The sequence below is a fragment of the Heterodontus francisci genome, chromosome 38 (assembly GCF_036365525.1).
Source record: "Heterodontus francisci isolate sHetFra1 chromosome 38, sHetFra1.hap1, whole genome shotgun sequence".
Taxonomy (NCBI): Eukaryota; Metazoa; Chordata; class Chondrichthyes; order Heterodontiformes; family Heterodontidae; genus Heterodontus; species Heterodontus francisci.
The window spans coordinates 7,340,597-7,361,656 of record NC_090408.1 but is presented as its reverse complement, the minus strand read 5'-3'; the positions used below and the strand labels follow the sequence as shown (position 1 = coordinate 7,361,656).

The following is a 21,060-nucleotide window of genomic DNA, read 5'->3' as shown; positions in this document are numbered from 1 at the left end:
GCTTCCCATTAGGTGACAGGATCCCCAGCTGTTCAGCTAATTGTGGACGCAGCAGGATGAGGCCCTTAATTGGGCATTAATTGCCTTCCCGCCCTGGAATTAATTTTGACGGGGATGGAAAAGTGGCGGGGATCCCCCCCCTCCCACACGATTACATGCTCTCCTGCCTCCAAACATGCCGTGGGGGAGAGCATAAAATTCCCCCGTTAACTCTGTTTCTCTCTCCACAGATGCTGTCAGACCTGCTGAGTATTGCCAGTAGTTTCTGTTTTGATTTCAGATTTCACTCTGGTTTATGTTGAAGTGCTCTTCTGATGAAATCAATTTTTGCTTTGATCAAACTGATGCGTCACTGACATCAACAACATGTCCTCGTGATGGAAATGGTACGAGTGAAATCAATCTGACACTTGGCATATTAGGATTTTTACAATTTGTTTTACATATAAAGCTGCATTACAACACTTAAATTGAACTTAAATGTCATAAAGGATGATTTCTTATGACCCAATGAAGCAAGTACAGGGATAATTGCCAGAGCAGGCAGACATGCCAAGGACACTGCAGCATGTGAAAATCACAAACACAGCCCGACTGGGAGGCGAGACAAACAAAGAAAAAAAGGGAGATAAGGAAATAACTTGCATTTATATAGCAGCTTTTATGACATCAGGATGCCCCAAAGCACTTTACCATCAATAAAGTACTTTTTGAAGTGTAGTCACAGTTGTAATATGGGAAGTGTAGTGACCGATTTCCACACAGCAAGATCCCACAAACAGAAACATGATATTGACCAGGTAACCTGTTTTTCTGATGTTGATGAGAGATGAGAAGGAAAAGTACAGCAATCAACAAAGCAAAGAGAAAATGGCATACTGAAGGTGATTTGGTAAAATTACCACTTACAGACTCCAAGCACAGAGCTTTGACACTGGGACTGCAGACCAAAGGTGGAATATTTCCATGCCAGCGAGGCAGGGTTGGTGCTGGGGGACAGAAAAACTGCAAAAAATGCAGTATCCATACATGCTCCCAACTCCTCCCTCTTTCCCAGGGGTGGGTGAAGTGGTTGTTGGAGGTAAATCATCTAAGTCCCAAGACCTCAAGGCTAAGGTGGGACACACTCCTGCTGCTGATATCCTTGGCCATTTCTATCCATGCCTGCTTGGCTGGAGAGGCTATGCTCTTCCTCCTGTCCTTCGGAAAGCTCACCTCACTGCAGCCCCTCAGCTAGACCTCCAGATAAGAGTGGGCTACCAAGGGAGCAGCCTTTGCAGGCCTCCTCTCCATTCCTGTGGGTGCTGAGCTTCTTTGAAACATGCTGCAGTTCCTTTAAGCAGAAATCGTTCCTCTGACAAAGTGACTACATCATCCCGCCCACCCTTCCTAACTGGTTGGGGAGCCCGGAGGCAGGCTCTTCATTGGTTGTCTTCCAGAAAGAGCACCTGGAAGTCTCATTATTCTTGTGTTTGGGTTCCTGGCCTGAAAATGGTCCCGATGCTCCACCAAAAACTATGGCGGTAAGACTTCACCCCAAAAATTTTGGTTGTTTGATTGACCATCACTCACCCCAGTCAATCAGATTGTGCACTAGAGGCACCCATTGTGTAAAATGACCCTTGTAGGACTGTCTCTATTTTCACAGTGATGAGAGTGGGAATCCACCATCCTGTCTGCTGGTTATGTTCTGGGATTGAAAGGACAGGGTTCCATGTAAGTGGGTGATGTACAGTGGTGAATGCTGTTCACAGTTTTCCTGCTCCAGCTTGTGAAATATGAATGGGTTAAAAACTGCACCCTTAAGTTTGCTCTTTGATTTTACAGACTGCATTTCATTGGTGGGTCACTGTTGCAATCAGTGCAAATGCAGCTGTGGTTCAATGTGATCCAGCTGCCTTGACTGAGTCACAAGGTTGTGGGTTTAAATCCCACTCTAGAGACTAGAACACAAAATCTAGGCTGACACTCCCAGTGCAGTACTGAGCGTGTGCTGCACTGTCAGATGTGCCGTCAAACTGAGCCCCCGGCTGCCCTCTCAGGTGGATGTAAAAGATCCCATGGCACTATTTCGAAGAAGAGCAGGGGTGTTCTCCCCAGTGTCCAAGCCTATATTTATCCCTCAATCAACATCATTAAAGCAGATGACCTGAGGATTATCACATTGCTGTTCGAGAGATCTTGCTGTGTGTAAATTGGCTGCTATATTTTCTACATTACAACAGTGACTACACTTCAAAAGTAGATCATTGGCTGTAAAATGCTTTTGGACATTCTGAGGTCGTGAATGTTGGCATATATGCGCAAGTCACTCTTTCGTAACTAATTTCTGCTGGTCATACCTCAATTTGCTCAGTCACAGTGTGCAATACATAGAACAAATCTGGTCCTAGGGTTACTACCACAGAGCCCATGATTGTCTCGTTTCCTTTCCAAACGTATCATTGAAAGCTTTTGTACAAGCACAACTTGACTGACTTGTTCAAAACCAAGATTAGACAAGGCTGTTTCATGACTGGTCCATCTAGATCAATAAAGCAGCATTTAAGAGCCTATGGGGAAGGACTCTCAAGGCTAAGGTGGGACACCCCTCCTACAATAGAAGACACATCAGGAGTAACAAAGCCTCAGAGCAGAGCAAAGGGGCAGAGGAGGAGGAAAGGGGAGGACAGGAAAGCAGAGTGGACAGAGGAAGGACAAAGCATCAGGCAGGGTCAGAAAGTGCTGGGTCAGGCCTGTGGTTGTACCTACACCACATGGACTGCAGCAGTTCAAGAAAGTGGCTCACCACCACCTTCTCGAGGGCAATTAGGGATGGGCAATAAATACTGGCCTTGTCAGTGATGCCCACATCCCATGAACGAATAAATAAAATGTAAGCGTGGAGTTTAGGGTTTTAGTTTCCAGCGGCATGGAATTTGAGAGAGGAGGAATTTGAGTTTTCAGTTCGGAGTAGCCCACTCAATATTGGACCATGTGGATTTTGCAAAAGGACAGACATCCCTGCCATGGGAGCTTTTGGCTCAGTGATATAGCAACATTGTGCTTTGTTTCAATGAGCGTACACATACCAGCTTTTTATTATTTGTCAAATTGTTGGATTATTTTATCTCAGTTGCATTGTACGAACACATGAATTAGGAGCAGGAGTAGGCCACTCGGCCCCTCACGCCTGCTCCGCCATTCAATAAGTTCATGGCTGAACTGATTTCTCCACATTACCACCTACCCCCTGATAACCTTTCACCCCCTTGCTTATCAAGAATATATCTACCTCTGCCTTAAACATATTCAAAGACTCTTCCACTGCCATATGAGGAACAGAGTTCCAAAGACTCTCAACCCTCAGGAAAAAATTTCTCCTCATCTCTCTTAAATAGGCGACCCCTTATTTTTAAACAGTGACCCCTGGTTCAAGATTCTCCCACAAGGGGAAACATCCATTCCACATCCACCCTGTCAAGACCCCTCAGGATCTTATATGTTTCAATCAAGCTGCCTCTTACTCTTCTAAATTCTAGCAGATACAAGCCTAGCCTGTCCAATCTTTCCTCATAATATAGACCGCCCATTCCAGGTATCAGTCTAGTAAACCTTCTTTGAACTGCTTCCAATACATTTACATTCTTCCTTAAATAAGGGGACCAATACTGTACACAGTACTCCAGATGTGGTCTCACCAATGCCCTGTATAGCTGAAGAATAACCTCCTTACTTTTGTGTTCAATTCCCTTCGCAATAAATGATAACATTCTATTAGCTTTCCTAACTATGTGCTGTATCAGCATACTAACCTTTTGCAATTCATGTACGAGGATATGCAGATCCCTTTGCATCTCAGAGCTCCAAAATCTCTCACCATTTAGATAATATGCTTCTAATTTATTCTTCCTACCAAAATGGACAACTTCGCATTTTCCCACATTATACTCCATCTGCCAGATTTTTGCCCACTTACTTACCTATATCCCTTTGTAGCCTCCTTATGTCCTATTCACAACCTACTTTCCTACCTATCTTTGTGTCATCAGCAAATTTTGCAACCATACCTTCGGTCTCTTCATCGAAGTCATTTATATAAGTTGTAAAAAGTTGAGGCCTGAGCACAGATCCCTGTGGCACACCATTTGTTACATTCTGCCAACCAGAAAATGGCTCATTTATGCCTACTCTCTGTTTCCTGTTAGCTAACCGATCTTCTATCCATTCTATATATGTTACTCTCTACACCATGAGCTTTTATTTTTGCAATAACCTTTGATGTGGCACCTTATCAAATGCCTTCTAGAAATCTAAGTACAATACATCCACCAGTTCCCCTTATCCACAGCACATGTAACTCAAAGAACTCCAATAAATTGGTTAAACATGATTTCCCTTTAACAAAACCATGTTGACTCTGCCTGATTACCTTCAATTTTTCTAAATGCCCTGCTATAACGTCTTTAATAATATCTTCAAACATTTTCCCTAAGACAGATGTTAAGCTAACTGGCCTGTAGTTTCCCCACTTTCTGTCTCCCCCCCTTTTTGAATAAAGGAGTTACATTGGCTATTTTCCAATCTAACAGAACCTTCCCCGAATCTATGGAATTTTGGAAAACTAAAACTAACGCATCAACTATCTCACTAGCCACTTCTTTTAAGACCCTAGGATGAAGTCCATCAGGACCATGGGACTTGTTAGCCTGCAGCTCCAACAATTTATTCAGTACCAGTTCCTTGGTGATGGCGATTTTCTTGAGTTCCTACTTCCCTTCCATTTCCTGACTTACAGCTAATTCTGGGATGTTACTCGTATCCTCTATCGTGAAAACCAATGCAAAATAACTGTTCAATTCATCTGCCATTTCCTTATTATCCATTATTAGTTCCCCAGACTCACTTTCTATAAGACCAACACTCACTTTGTTAACTTTTCTTTTTTTGATATCTATAGAAACTCTTACTATTTGTCTTTATATTTCTAGCTAGCTTTCTCTCATACTCTAATTTTACCTTCCTTATCAATCTTTTAGTTAATCTTTGCTCTTTTTTTATATTCTGTCCAATCTTCTGACCTGCCACCTACCTTTGTGCAATTATATGTTTTTTCTTTAAGTTTGATACTATCTTTAATTGTTTTAGTTATCCACGGATGGCGGGTTCCCCCCCTCCTTGGAATTTTTCTTTCTCATTGGACTGTATCTATTCTGTGTATTCTGAAATATCCTCTTAAATGTCTGCCACTGCATCCCTCTTGACCTATCCCTAACCTAATTTGTCAGTTTACTTTAGCTAGCTCTGATTTCATGCCCTCATAATTGCCCTTATTTAAGTTTAAAATACTAGTCTTGGCCCCACTCTTCTCTCCCTCAAACTGAATGTAAATTCAATCATATTACGATCGCTGCTACATAGGGGCACCTTAACTATGAGGTCATTAGTTAATCCTATCTCGTTGCACAACACCAGGTCTAGTATATCCTGCTGTCTGGTTGGCTTCAGAATGTACTGTTCCAAGAAATTATCCCGAAAACATTCTACGTACTCCTCATATAGGCTACCTTTGCCCATCTGATTTTTCCAGTCTATATGTAGGTTAAAATCCCCTATAATTGGGCGGCGCAGTGGTTAGCACCGCAGCCTCACAGCTCCAGCGAGCCCGGTTCGATTCAAACTTGCAGAATTTGCAAGTTCTCCCTGTGACTGCGTGGGTTTTCTCCGGGTGCTCCGGTTTCCTCCCACAGCCAAAGACTTGCAGGTTGATAGGTAAATTGGCCATTATAAATTGCCCCTAGTATAGGTATGTGGTAGGGGAATTGAGGGAAGGTGGGGATGTGAGAGGGTAATGGGATTAATATAGGATTAGTGTAAATGGGTGGTTGATGGTCGGCATGGACTCGGTGGGCCGAAGGGCCTGTTTCAGTGCTGTATCTCTAAAAAAAAAAATGATTATTGACGTACCTTTCTGACAGGCTGCCATTATTTCTTCCTTTATACCCCATCTTACAGTGTGGTTAACATTAGGTGATCTGTACACCACTCCCACAAGTGACTTCTTGCCTTTATTATTTCACATCTCTACCTAAACTGCTTCTACATCCTGGTTTCCTGAACTTAGGTCAGCCCTCTCTACTGTGCGAATACCATCATTAATTAACAGAGCCACCCCTCCACCATTTCCTGTCCTTCCTAAATGCTATGTACCCTTCAATATTCAGGTCCGAATCCATGTCATCCTGCCGCCATGTCTCTGCAATGGCCATCAGATCCGACTTAAATTTAATATTTGCACTCGGAGTTCGTCTGTTTTGTTTCAAATGTTACGTGCATTCAGATACAGAGCCTTTAGTTTTGTCCTTTTATTATTTTTGTAACCTTTAGCATTATCTGTTGATTTACTCTTAGATTTGTACGCTTTGTCCCTTCCTGTCAAAGTCTGTTTATCATTTCCCATATTAATACCTTACTCTCTTACCTTGCCTCTACTCTTTGATTTACCACATCTTCGCAAATTTGAGCCTTTGCCCCCACTATTCAGTTTAAGACCCTCTCCACTTCCCTCGTTATGCAGCTCGCTAGAATACCCACCCCAGCACGGGTCTGGTGTAGACCGTCCCAACGGTACAGCCCCCACTTTCCCCAGTACTGATGCCAGTGCCCCATGAACCGGAACCCACCTCTATCACACCAGTCTTTGAGCCACGCAATAATTTCTCTAATCTTATTTGCCCTATGCCAATTTGCACATGGCTCAGGTAATAATCCAGATTATCTTTGAGGTTCTGTTTCTTAATTTAGTGCCTAATTCCTCGTACTGACTATGCAGAACCTCTTTCCTTGTCCTGCCTATGTTTTTGGTACTTACATGGACCACGACAACTGGATCCTTCCCCTCCCACTGTAAGTTCCTCTCCAGCCCTGAGCAGATGTCCTGAACCCTGGCAGCAGAATCATCTGGACTCTCTCTCTTTGCTGCAGAGAACAGTGTCAATCCCCCTAACTATACTGTCCCCTACTACCACAACATTCCTTTTTTCTCCCTCCACTTGAATGGCTTCCTGTACCATGATGCCATGGTCAGGTTGCTCATCCACCCTGCAGCCCTCACTCTCATCCAAACAAGCTGAAAAAGCATCAAACCTGTTGGACAATCACAAAGGCTGAAGCTCCTGCACTCCTGCCTCCGAGTCCCCTTACCTGCCATAGCTGCAGCCACAGTCTCCTGTCCCTGACCAAATCAGAAAACCTATCCTAAGGGGTGTGACTGCCTCCTGGTACCCCCAAATATCCCCAAACATTGTCATGTACACAACAGGATTTGCAAACAGAGGAAACATTCATTTTTGTCTGTAATGATTAATTAAATTCAGTGGTTTACAGATAGTGAATCTGCTTGCTGCAGTGTAACCAGACATTCACAAACTCATTCATATTTTGCAGGGAGTCACTGCTGTCTACATCAGTACAGCAACTGGCAATTTGAATCTCCAAACCAATCAGCTGTATGATCAAAGACGGTCTCTGTAAAAGAAACAAAAGCAATTCAAAATTCACAGCAAGGTCCTGCAACAACTACATTTGAAACTTACCAAGCCTCTTGAAATTTTTTCATCAAACTTGGCCTATCTTGATTGCGCCTCCTTCTAAACCATCTCTCTACCATGCGCACGGTCCAGCTGCATTTCTTTGACAGGCCTTCTAGCTGTGACTGCAAATTTAACAGAAAAATACAACTCATTACATTAAACAAAAAACATCTTCAGAATTAATTCAATGTCACATTATAATCTTTTCTCCTTAATACATAGCTCTAAACCATATACATAGAAAGTAATGCAAGTGGCAAACCTTATTTAATAAATGTGGAGTGTTGGGATTGGAGAATAGGAGTAGGCAGTAGGAATATAAGGCAATAATATTTGATAGAATGTAACACAGGAGGAGGATCTGAGTGGCTAGTTTACTGAAACCCTCATCTAGTATGAGAGAGCAGTAATGGGAGCAAACAAGATCTTGAGGTAAATAAAAGAAAAGTACTGCAGATGCTGGAAATCTGAAAAAAAAAGTGCTGGAAATACTTAACAGGTCAGGCAGCATCTGTGGAGAGAGAAGCAGAGTTAACGTTTCAAGTCTGTGACCCTACATCAGAACCCAGAAGATCTTGGGGGGTGTAGGATTAAAAAGATACTGACTATTGTCCAGTCGTACCTGGAGTACCATGAACAAGTCTGAATACCATCTTATAGTATTCTTGCAGCACTGCACTGGAAGTGCCAGCCTGGATTACACACTCATGTCAGGAGTGAGACTTGGATCCACAACCTTCTAACTCAAAGGCGAGTGCTAACAGAGTCACAGCTCACACAATGAAGCCATCCAAATGGTGTCAGTAGTCCCCAGACAGAGGATAGAGTGAACGACGGGTCAACTAATGTCTGAATGAGCACTTGAGCTGTGAGAGACTATGGAAATTGTGAGTGTTTACGAATGAGAAGTGACAGTAATTGGGAGATTTTCATGAAGTGTTCAAGATTATAAAAAGGTACAGATAAAGCATGCCCTCGTAATTAAGACAATTAAGTCACAATCTAGAAGTGCTCAAGCAAGGAAGAGGAAATGTGAGCAGAGATTTAATTACTTTACAGAGAAGATTATGAATATCTGAAATTCACTGCCTGGGGAGCTGGATTCGTCAATAAATTCAAAAGCAAGCTGGATAGATAACTGGCAATTGAGGTGATTGACAGACAGAAGAGAATGTGGAGTGTGATGTTTGACAGAGTTTGGGACAGGCCTGCTGGAAAGCTATGTTTGTTTCTGGCCCCCTGGTCACTCTCGAAAACAGATTAAATCCCATGCATTTTCTCTTGAAAAAAATTGCATAATAAGCATACTGTGATACTATTTTCAGAAATGGAAGTTTGTCTCTGTACTTTGGGCCTCTGTTAAACAGGTAAACCTCCCACCCTGTTTTTAAAAGGATAAATCGGGTTTGATGTTATGGATCCCCTTACAAATTGTATCCTAGCTCATAAATATCAGCACAAAAATGGTTTAACACTGGTGCAACAAAAAATACTCAGTTGTTTTAAATCTATTTGTTGCAATGGCTCTAGAATGTTCCTGCACCTTGGGTGCCATTGCAGCACAGAAAGTAACCTTTCCATTTTTTGGATGAGACACTAAACCAAGGCCCCATCCGCCCCCTCAAGTGGATGTAACAGATCCCATGACACTACTTTGAAGAACAGGGAAATTCTCTCCATATGCTGGACAAAATTTATCCCTCAACCAACATCACTATCATATTGCTGTTTGTGGGATCTTGCTGCATGCTAATTGGCTGCTACGTTTCCAACATTATAACGTTCCGGGAGCGGAAAGCAGTCGGACCTGTGTGGAAACGCCAAGAACAGGGAGCGGATTAATCCAGCGCAATGCTCGGGGCCTTCACTTACCCTCGGGAGCAGAGAGCAGTCAGACCTCTTCAAGCGCACCAGAGTTTTGAACAAAAAAGCCAACAGTGACGTCACAGGAAAGCTGCAAGGTGATTGGTTGGTGAGTCACTGCTGTTAGAGAATAACTCTAAATAGCTGGGTAAGTAACTAAAGTTTAAGAATGGTAGCAGGGATAATCCAGGTAATTATAGACCGGTGAGCCTGACGTCAGTGGTAGGGAAGCTGCTGGAGAAGATACTGAGGGATAGGATCTATTCCCATTTGGAAGAAAATGGGCTTATCAGTGATAGGCAACATGGTTTTGTGCAGGGAAGGTCATGTCTTACCAACTTAATAGAATTCTTTGAGGAAGTGACAAAGTTGATTGATGAGGGAAGGGCTGTAAGATGTCATATACATGGACTTCAGTAAGGCGTTTGATAAGGTTCCCCATGGTAGGCTGATGGAGAAAGTGAAGGCGCATGGGGTCCAGGGTGTACTAGCTAGATGGATAAAGAACTGGCTGGGCAACAGGAGACAGAGAGTAGCAGTGGAAGGGAGTTTCTCAAAATGGAGACGTGTGACCAGTGGTGTTCCACAGGGATCCGTGCTGGGACCACTGTTGTTTGTGATATACATAAATGATTTGGAGGAAAGTATAGGTGGTCTGATTAGCAAGTTTGCAGACGACACTAAGATTGGTGGAGTAGCAGATAGTGAAGGGGACTGTCAGAGAATACTGCAGAATATAGATAGATTGGAGAGTTGGGCAGAGAAATGGCAGATGGAGTTCAATCAGGGCAAATGCGAGGTGATGCATTTTGGAAGATCCAATTCAAGAGTGAACTACACAGTAAATGGAAAAGTCCTGGGGAAAATTGATGTACAGAGAGATTTGGGTGTTCAGGTCCATTGTTCCCTGAAGGTGGCAACGCAGGTCAATAGAGTGGTCAAGAAGGCATACGGCATGCTTTCCTTCATCGGACGGGGTATTGAGTACAAGAGTTGGCAGGTCATGTTACAGTTGTATAGGACTTTGGTTCGGCCACATTTGGAATACTGCGTGCAGTTCTGGTCGCCACATTACCAAAAGGATGTGGATGCTTTGGAGAGGGTGCAGAGGAGGTTCACCAGGATGTTACCTAGTATGGAGGGCGCTAGCTATGAAGAGAGGTTGAGTAGATTAGGATTATTTTCATTAGAAAGACGGAGGTTGAGGGGGGACCTGATTGAGATGTACAAAATCATGAGAGGTATAGACAGGGTGGATAGCAAGAAGCTTTTTCCCAGAGTGGGGGATTCAATTACTAGGGGTCACAAGTTCAAAGTGAGAGGGCAAAAGTTTAGGGGGGATATGCGTGGAAAGTTCTTTACGCAGAGGGTGGTGGGTGCCTGGAACGCGTTGCCAGCGGAGGTGGTAGACGCGGGCACGATAGTGTCTTTTAAGATGTATCTAGACAGATACATGAATGGGAAGGAAGCAAAGAGATACAGACCCTTACAAAATAGGGGACATGTTTAGATAGAGGATCTGGATCAGTGCAGGCTTGGAGGGCCGAAGGGCCTGTTCCTGTGCTGTAATTTTCTTTGTTCTAAAGGGAAACGTCTACAGTTTTTTTTTAATATAGTAGGTAGTTTTTTTTTTTTTAGGGAATCAAGGTCCCTAGTGTAAATAATCTAATTGTTGGGCAATTTAATGGGATAAATTAAATTAAGGGTAAGTCATGGCAGGGCAGCTCGGCAACGTGGAGTGCTCCTCTTGTGCAGTAAGTGTCTCCCGCTGCAGCAACTCGAAATCCGCATTTCTGATCTGGAGTGGCAGCTCGAGACACTGTGGAGCATCCGCGAGGCTGAGATCATCATGGATAGCACGTTCAGGGAGGTGGTCACACTGCAGGTAAAGACTACTCAGACAGAAAGAGAATGGGTGACCGCCAGGCAGAGTAGAAGAGCTAGGCAGGTAGTGCAGGAGTCCGCAGGGTCCATCTCCCTCTCTAACAGATTTTCCACTTTGGATACTGTTGGGGGAGATAGCTTCTCAAGAGAATGCAGCAATAGCCAAGTTTGTGGCTCAGCTGCACAGGATGGGAGGAAAAGGTGTGGGAGAGCTATAGCGATAGGGGATTCTATTGTAAGGGGTGCAGCTAGGCGTTTGTGGCCGCAAATGTGACTCCAGGATGGTATGTTGCCTCCTTGGTGCTAGGGTCATGGATGTCACGGAGCGGCTACAAGACATTCTGAAGGGGGAAGGTAAACAGAGGTCGTGGTACACATTGATACCAATGACATAGGTAGGAAGGATGAGGTCCTGCAACAAGAATTTAGGAGCTAGGTAGCAGATTAAAAAGCAGGACCTCAAAGGTTGTAATCTCTGGATTGCTCCCGGTGCCATGTGCTAGTGAGTATAAGAATAGGAGGATAGAGCAGATGAACACGTGGCTGAGGAGATGGTGCAGGAGGGAGGGCTTTAGTTTCCTGGATCACTGGGACTGTTTCTGGCAAAGGTGGGACCTGTACAAGTTGGACAGGTGGCGCCTGAACCGGAACAGGACCTAATCCTTGCTGGGAGGTTTGCTAGTGCTAGTGGGGGCGGGGGGGTTTAAACTAATTTGGCAGGGGGATAGGATACAGAGTGGAGGTACAGTAGGGGGTGATACACAGACAAATATAGAAGAGAAACAGAGTCAGTCTGGAAGGCGGAACAAATATTGACCTGTTAAGGCACAAGTGAAAAATGCAAGGCTGCATTGCATCTATTTCAATGCAAGGAGTCTTACTAGTAAGGCAGATGAATTGAGGGCATTTATTAGCACATGGGATTATGATACTATTGCTATCACAGAGACATGGTTGTTTTAGTTTTAGTGATACAGCACTGAAACAGGCCCTTCGGCCCACCGAGTCTGTGCTGACCATCAACCACCCATTTATACTAATCCTACACTAATTCCATATTCCTACCACATCCCCACCTTCCCGATATTACCCTACCAACTACCTATACTAGGAGCAATTTATAATGGCCAATTAACCTATCAACCAGCAAGTCTTCGGCATGTGGGAGGAAACCGAGCACCCAGAGGAAACCCACGCAGACACAGGGAGAACTTGCAAACTCCAGACAGTACCCAGAATTGAACCCGGGTCGCTGGAGCTGTGAGGCTGCGGTGCTAACCACTGCGCCGCCCTTGAGGGAGGGGCAGGACTGGCAGCTCAATATTCCAGGGTATAGAATCTTCAGGCGTGACAGGGGAGGGGATAAAAGAGGAGGTGGTATTGCACTGTTGATCAAGGAGTCAATTACTGCAGTAAGGAGGGATGATATCTTTGAAGGTTCCTCAAATGAGGCCATATGGGTAGAAATGTTTTTAAAAAGGGGGTCAATCACTTGGTTGGGAGTGTACTACAGGCCTCCAAACAGTCAGGGAGAGATAGAGGAGCAGATATGTAGGCAAATTTCAGAGAGGTGTAAAAATAATAGGGTAATAATAGTAGGGGACTTCAACTTCCCTAATATCAACTGGGATAATCTTAGTGTAAAAGGATTAAAGGGGGCAGAATTCTGAAAATGCATACAGGAGAGCCTTTTGAGCCAGTACGGAGAATGTCCTAAAGAGAAGGGGCAGTACTGGACCTAATGCAAGGGAATGAAGCTGGACAAGTGATAGAAGTGTCAGTTCGGGGATAGTGACCATAACTCTAAGATTTAAGGCAGTTATGGAAAAGGACAAAGACGGGCTGGAAATAAAGGTACTGAGTTGGGGGAAGGCCGATTTCAGTATGATAAAACAGGATCTGGCCAAACTGGACTGGGAGCAGCGACTTGTAGGAAAGTCTACATCAGACCAGTGGGAGTCAAAGAGGAAATAGTGATAGTTCAGAGCCAACATGTACCCGTTAAGGTGAAGGGTAGGACCAACAAGTCCAGGGAACCCTGGATGTCAAGGGATATAGAGAATTGGATCAGGAAAAAAAAAGGAGGCTTACGGCAGATTCAGAGCGCTGAAAACAGCGGAGGCACTAGAGGGGCGTAGAAACTGTAGGGGGGTACTAAACAAAATTAGGAGAGCGAAGAGGGGACATGAAAAAACACTGGCGGGCAAGATAAAGGAAAATCTTTTTTATAAGTATATAAAGGGCAAGGGGATAAGCAGGGAAAGAGTAGGGTCCTTTAGGGACCAAAGTGGCAATGTGTGTGTGGAGCTGGAGGATATAGATGAGGTTTTAAATGATTACTTTTCATCTGTGTTCACTATGGAGAAGGACGATGTAGATGTACGGATCAGGGAGGGGGATTTTGATATACTTGAACATATTAGCATTGAAGGGAGGAAGTATTAGCTGTTTTAGTGGGCTTAAAAGTTGATAAATCCCCAGGCCCAGATGTGATGTATCCCAGGCTGATATGTGAGGAATCCTCTCTGGCCACAGAAGAGGTACCAGAGGACAACGAATATGGTACCAATATTCAACAAGGGTAGCAAGGATAAACCAGATAATTACAGGCCAGTGAGTCTAACATCAGTGGTAGGGAAAATATTGGAAAAAATTCTGAGGGACAGGATTAATCTCCACTTGGAGAGGCAGGGATTAATCAGGGATAGTCAGCATGGCTTTGTCAGGGGGAGATCGTGTCTAACTAACTTGATTGAATTTTTCGAGGAGGTGACTAGATGTGCAGATGAAGGTAAAGCAGTTGATGTAGTCTACATGGACTTCAGTAAGGCTTTTAATAAGGTCCCGCATGGGAGATTGGTTAAGAAGGGAAGAGCCCATGGGATCCAGGCAATTTGGCAAATTGGATCCAAAACTGGCTTAGTGGCAGGAGGCAGAGGGTGACGGTCGAGGGTTGTTTTTGGCAAGTGCAATTCCAGTAGGCAGGCCGGGCAGGGGCAGGACAGGGAGCATGGAAGGTCTGGTAGGCTAAACTGCATTTACTTTAATGCAAGAAGCCTTACAGGTAAGGCAGATGACCTCAGAGCATGGATCAGTACATGCGATTGTGATATTATTGCTATTACGGAAACGTGTTTGAGGGATGGGCAGGACTGGCAGCTCAATGTTCCGGGGCACCGATGCTTCTGGCGTGACAGAGGTGGAGGTAAGAGAGGAGGAGGAGTTACACTATTGATTAGGGGGGACCATCACGGCAGTACTTAGAGAGGATATCCCGGGGGGAACGTACAGCGAGGCCATATGGGTAGAACTTAGAAATAAGAAAGGGGTGATCACTTTGATGGGATTATACTATAGGCCCCCCAATAGTCAGAGGGAATTGGAGGAGCATATATGGAGAGAAATCACATATAGGTGTAGGAATTTTAGGGTTGTAATAGGAGGTGATTTTAACTTCCATAATATTGACTGGGACTGCCTTAGTGCTAAGGGATCAGATGGGGAAGAATTTGTTAAGTGTGTCCAGGATAGTTTTCTGAAGCAGTATATGGATGGCCCTACTAGAGAATGGTCTACATTCGACCTCCTCTTGGGAAATGAGGCTGGGCAGGTGGTTGATGTGTCAGTGGGGGAGCACTTTGGGACCAGTGACCATAACTCTATTAGCTTCAAGATAGTTATGGAAAAGGATAGGACGAGTCCTCAAGTTGAAGTCCTAAATTGGGGGAAGGCTAATTTCGATGGCATCAGACAAGAACTCTCAAAAGTTGAATGGGAGATGCTGCTTACAGGTAAAGGGATGTCTGGCAAGTGGGAGGCTTTTAAAAAAGTGAGATAGGAAGAGTTCAGGGCCGGCATGTTCATGTTAGATTGAAGGGCAAGGCTGGCAAGTTTAGGGAACCTTGGTTGACGAAGGATATTGAGGGTCTGGTCAGGACAAAGAAGGAGGAATATGTCAGGTATAGGCAGCTGGGATCAAGTGAGTCCCTCGAGGAGTATAGGGGATGTAGGACTACACTTAAGAAGGAAATTAGGAGGGCGAAAAGGGGCCATGAGATTTCCCTGGCAGATAAGATAAAGGAGAATCCTAAAGGATTCTAGAAGTATATTAAGAGTAAAAGGGTAGCTAGGGAGAGAGTAGGTCCTCTTAAGGATCAGCGTGGTAATCTACGTGTGGAGCCACGGGAAATGAGCGAGGTCCTAAATGAAGATTTCTCGTCCGCATTTACCAGTGGAGAAGATCATGGAAGCTAGTGAGTTCAAGGGAGGGAACAGTGATATCCTGGAGCATATCAACATTACAAAAGGAGGTGGTGTTGGAGGTTTTGAAGCACATTAAGGTGGATACAGCAGTCAGCAGGAAAAAAGACAGAAGCGCAAGGGGAGAGCCAACTGTGTAACAGTTCCGACAACCAATTTTATCTGCAGTACCTATCCTGAGTGGTGTGAAACAGGGCTGTGTTCTCGCACCCACACTTTTTGGGATTTTCTTCTCCCTGCTGCTTTCACATGCGTTCAAATCCTCTGAAGAAGGAATTTTCCTCCACACAAGATCAGGGGGCAGGTTGTTCAACCTTGCCCGTCTAAGAGCGAAGTCCAAAGTACGGAAAGTCCTCATCAGAGAACTCCTCTTTGCTGACGATGCTGCTTTAACATCTCACACTGAAGAATGCCTGCAGAGTCTCATCGACAGGTTTGCGTCTGCCTGCAATGAATTTGGCCTAACCATCAGCCTCAAGAAAACGAACATCATGGGGCAGGATGTCAGAAATGCTCCATCCATCAATATTGGCGACCACGCTCTGGAAGTGGTTCAAGAGTTCACCTACCTAGGCTCAACTATCACCAGTAACCTGTCTCTAGATGCAGAAATCAACAAGCGCATGGGTAAGGCTTCCACTGCTATGTTCAGACTGGCCAAGAGAGTGTGGGAAAATGGCGCACTGACACGGAACACAAAAGTCCGAGTGTATCAGGCCTGTGTCCTCAGTACCTTGCTCTACGGCAGCGAGGCCTGGACAACGTATGCCAGCCAAGAGCGACGTCTCAATTCATTCCATCTTCGCTGCCTTCGGAGAATACTTGGCATCAGGTGGCAGGACTATATCTCCAACACAGAAGTCCTTGAAGCGGCCAACATCCCCAGCTTATACACACTACTGAGTCAGCGGCGCTTGAGATGGCTTGGCCATGTGAGCCGCATGGAAGATGGCAGGATCCCCAAAGACACATTGTACAGCGAGCTCGCCACTGGTATCAGACCCACCGGCCGTCCATGTCTCCGTTATAAAGACGTCTGCAAACGCGACATGAAATCGTGTGACATTGATCACAAGTCGTGGGAGTCAGTTGCCAGCATTCGCCAGAGCTGGCGGGCAGCCATAAAGACAGGGCTAAATTGTGGCGAGTCGAAGAGACTTAGTAGTTGGCAGGAAAAAAGACAGAGGCGCAAGGGGAGAGCCAACTGTGCAACAGCCCCAACAAACAAATTTCTCTGCAGCACCTGTGGAAGAGCCTGTTACTCCAGAATTGGCCTTTATAGCCACTCCAGGCGCTGCTTCACAAACCACTGACCACCTCCAGGCGCGTATCCATTGTCTCTCGAGATAAGGAGGCCCAAAAGAAAGAACCTGTGGAAGAGCCTGTCACTCTAGAACTGGCCATTGTAGCCACTCCAGGCACTGCTTCACAAACCACTGACCACCTCCAGGCACTTACCTATTGTCCCTCGAGACAAGGAGGCCAAAGAACAAAAAGGTGGTGGTGGATAAATCCCCAGGGCCTGACCAGGTGTATCCTAGGATGCTATGGGAAGCAAGGGAGAAGATTGATGGGCCCTGGCAGAGATTGTTGTATCATCGTTAGCCACGGGTGAGAACCGGAGGACTGGAGGATAGCTAATGTTGTGCATTTATTTAAGAAGGGCAGCAGGGATAAGCCAGGGAACTACAGGCTGTGAGCCTTACATCAGTGATGGGAAAGTTATTGGATGGGATTCTGAGAGACAGGATTTATATGCATCTGGAAAGGCATGGTCTGATTAAGGACAGTCAGCATGGCTTTGTGCGTGGGAAATCATGTCTCATGAATTTGATTGAGTTTTCTGAGGAGGTGACCAAGAGGATTGATGAGGACAGGGCGGTGGATGTTGTCTACATGGACTTTAGCAAGGCTTTGACAAGGTCCAGCATGGTAGGCTGGTCCAGCAGGTTTGAACACATGGGATCCAGGGTGAGCGAGCCAATTGGATACAAAATTGGCTTGATGATTGGAGGCAGAGGGTGGTAGTGGAGGGTTGTTTTTCAGATTGGAGGCCGGTGACCAGTGGTGTGCCGCAGGGATCGGTGCTGGGCCCTCTGTTGTTGATCATATATATTAATGACTTGGATGAGAATGTAGGGGGCATGATTAGTAAGTTTGCAGATGACACCAAAATTGGTGGTATTGTGGACAGTGAAGAAGGTTGTCCAAGGTTACAACAGAATATCGATCAACTGGGAAAGTGGGCAAGGAATTGGCAAATGGAATTTAACGCAGACAAGTACAAAGTGATGCATTTTGGGAAGTTAAACCAGGGCAGGACATATACAGTGAATGGCAGGTCCCTGGGGAGTGTTGTTGAGCAGAGAGACCTTGGGGTGCAAGTACATAGTTCCCGGAAAGTGGCAACACAGGTAGACAGGATGGTGAAGAAGGCGTATGGCATGCTTGCCTTCATCGGCCGAGGCACTGAGTACAAGAGTCGGGATGTCATGTTACAGTTGTACGTAACATTGGTTAGGCCGCACTTGGAGTACTGTGTGCAGTTCTGTTCGCCGCACGACAGGAAAGATGTGATTAAGCTAGAGAGGGTGCAGAAAGATTCACAAGGATGTTGCCTGGTTTGGAGGGCTTGAGTTATAAAGATAGATTGGATAGGCTGCGTCTGTTTTCCCTGGAGCGAAGGAGGCTGAGAGGGGGACATGATAGAGGTATATAAAATTATGAGAGGCATAGATAGGGTAGATAGCCAGAGTCTGTTTCCCATGGTAGAGGTGACTAAAACTAGAGGGCATAGATTTAAGAGGAGAGGGAGGAGGTTTAAAGGGGACCAAAGGGGTAAATTTTTCACACAAAGAATAGTGGGTATCTGGAATGAGCTGCCTGAGGAGGTGGTGGAGGCAGGAACAGTAGCAACATTTAAGAGGCATCTGGACATGTACTTGAATGAGCAAGGCATAGAGGGATATGGAATTAATGGAGGCAGGTGGGATTAGTACAGATAGGCATTTTGGTCAGCATGGACGCGGTGGGCCGAAGGGCCTGTTTATATGCTGTACGATTCTATGACTCTCTGGAAGCCTGTGACCAGTGGTGTACCGCAGGGATCGGTGCTGGGACCCTTGCTGTTTGTAGTGTACATTAATGATTTAGACGTGAATATAGGAGGTATGATCATTAAGTTCGCAGATGACACGAACACGAAAATTGGTGGTGTCGTAAATAGTGAGGAGGAAAGCCTTAGATTACAGGACGATATAGATGGGCTGGTAAGATGGGCGGAGCAGTGGCAAATGGAATTTAATCCTGAAAAGTGAGGTGATGCATTTTGGGAGGACTAACAAGGCAAGGGAATACACAATGGATGGTAGGACCCTAGGAAGTACAGAAGGTCAGAGGGACCTTGGTGTCCATAGATCACTGAAGGCAGCAGCACAGGTAGATAAAGGTTGTTAGGAAGGCAGATGGGATACTTGCCTTTATTAGCCGTGGCATAGAATATAAGAGCAGGGAAGTTATGATGGAGCTGTATAAAACACTAGTTAGGCCACAGCTGGAGTACTGTGTACAGTTCTGGGCACCACATTATAGGAAGGATGTGACTGCACTGGAGAGGGTGCAGAGGAGATTCACCAGGATGTTGCCTGGAGCATTTCAGCTATGAAGAGAGACTGAAAAGGCTAGGGTTGTTTTCCTTGGAGCAGAGAAGGCTGAGGGGGGACATGATTGAGGTATACAAAATTATGAGGTGTATTGATAGATTAGATAGGAAGAAACTTTTTCTCTTAGCGGAAGGGGGCACAGATTTATGGTAAGGGGCAGGAGATTTAGAGGGGCTTTGAGGATAACTTTTTTCACCCAGAGGGTGGTTGGAATCTGGAATGCACTGCCTGAAGAGGTGGTAGAGGCAGGAATCATCTCAACATTTAAGAAGTATTTAGATGAGTACTTGAAACGCCATAGCATACAAGGCTATGGGCCAAGTGCTGGAAAATGAGATTAGAATAGGTAGGTGCTTGATGGCCGGCACAGACACAATGGGCTGAGGGGCCTATTTCTGTCCTGTATGACTCTATAACAGTGACTGTACTTCAAAAGGTGCTATATAAATGCAAGTTGTCTTTCTTTCTGCTCCCACCCATTTTGAGAGAGTTTGAGGACCAGGTATGAGTTCCTCATGCCATTCCATTATTTGCAATTTTAATGAAGGTGCAATAATACAGGTTTGAGGACAAAAGAATTGAGGTAGTGCATGTCCTACAAGACCGTTGGGACGGACTTCACCTGAACCCTGCTGGGACCAGTGCTCCAGCAAATCGTATAACTAGGGAAGTAGAGAGGGCTTTAAACTAAACGGAAGGGAAAGGGATCATCGAGGGAAAGACTGAGTAAGTTAAAGGAAAATGACAAGGCAATGGATCAAGGTAGCAATAAAAGCAATGATGATCAGAGTGTAGCAGGCAGGGACAGTGATTGCAAACTTAAGAGTGTGCCAGCAGATATGGCCAGAGTTTACAAATCAGTAAAAAAAAAACAATTAAGGGCTCTGTTTCTGAATGCCTGAAGCATGTGCAATAAAACAGATGAATTGTCATCTCAAATAAAAATTCATATGTATGACCTGAGAGCCATTACAGAGATGTGGCTACAAGGAATCCAAAGCTGGGACCTGAATATCCAAGAGTACATGACATTCAGGAAGGACAGGAAGCTGGAGAAAGGTAGCTCTGTTAATTAACGAGGGCATTAGTACTGTAGTGAGAGATGACCCAAGTTCTAAAAATCACGATGCAGAATTAGTTTGGGTGGAACTAAGAAACTGCAAGGGGCAGAAAACATTGGTGGGAGTTGTTTATAGGCCAAACAGCAGTGGTAGTGTAAATCACAGTATAAATCAGGAAATTAGAGGTGCATATAATGAGGGTAATACAGTAATCATGGGGGATTTCAATCTACTTCTAGACTGGGTAAACTTTTTTGGTACTAATGTTGTGGAGGACGAATTCTTGAAATGTAGAGATGGAAAACAAAAGAATTCAAGTACTGTATTAGAGCAAAGGAAGAGGTGTATAAAGTTGCCCAAAAAAATGGTAAGCCCGAGGACTGGGAGAATTTCAGAATTCTGCAAAGGAGGACCAAGAAAAAGATTAAGAAAGGGAAAATAGAATGAGAGTAAACTAGCAAGAAACATAAAAACAGACTGTAATAGCTTCTATAGGTATGTAAAAAGGAAAAGATTAGCAAAGACAGATGTGGGTCCATTCCAAGTGGAATCAGGAGAATTTATAGTGGGGAATAAGGAAATGGCAGAGAAACTAAACAAATACTTCGAGTCTGTCTTCACGGAGGAAGATACTAGAAACCTCTCAGAAATAATGGAGAATCAAGGGGCTTGTGTAAACAAGGAACAGCAAGATATTACTAAAAAAAAAGTACTAGAGAAATTAAGGGGGTTTAAAAGTCGATAAATCCCATGAACCTG

General features: G+C 44.7%; 1 protein-coding gene across 13 annotated transcripts in view; it reads right to left on the bottom strand.

The window, feature by feature from the left end:
- Positions 1-21,060, bottom strand: part of cers3a (ceramide synthase 3a) — a 202,395-nt gene that overhangs the window by 128,253 nt on the left and 53,082 nt on the right. For all 13 annotated transcript variants that reach the window (XR_010969695.1, XM_068017697.1, XM_068017696.1 and 10 more), the window contains one exon: positions 7,575-7,693. Coding sequence is in view for 12 of the 13 variants with exons in the window: in XM_068017697.1 (XP_067873798.1) it covers positions 7,575-7,693 (119 nt within the window). In the remaining variant the exon portion in view is untranslated. The remainder of the gene's footprint in view (positions 1-7,574; positions 7,694-21,060) is intronic.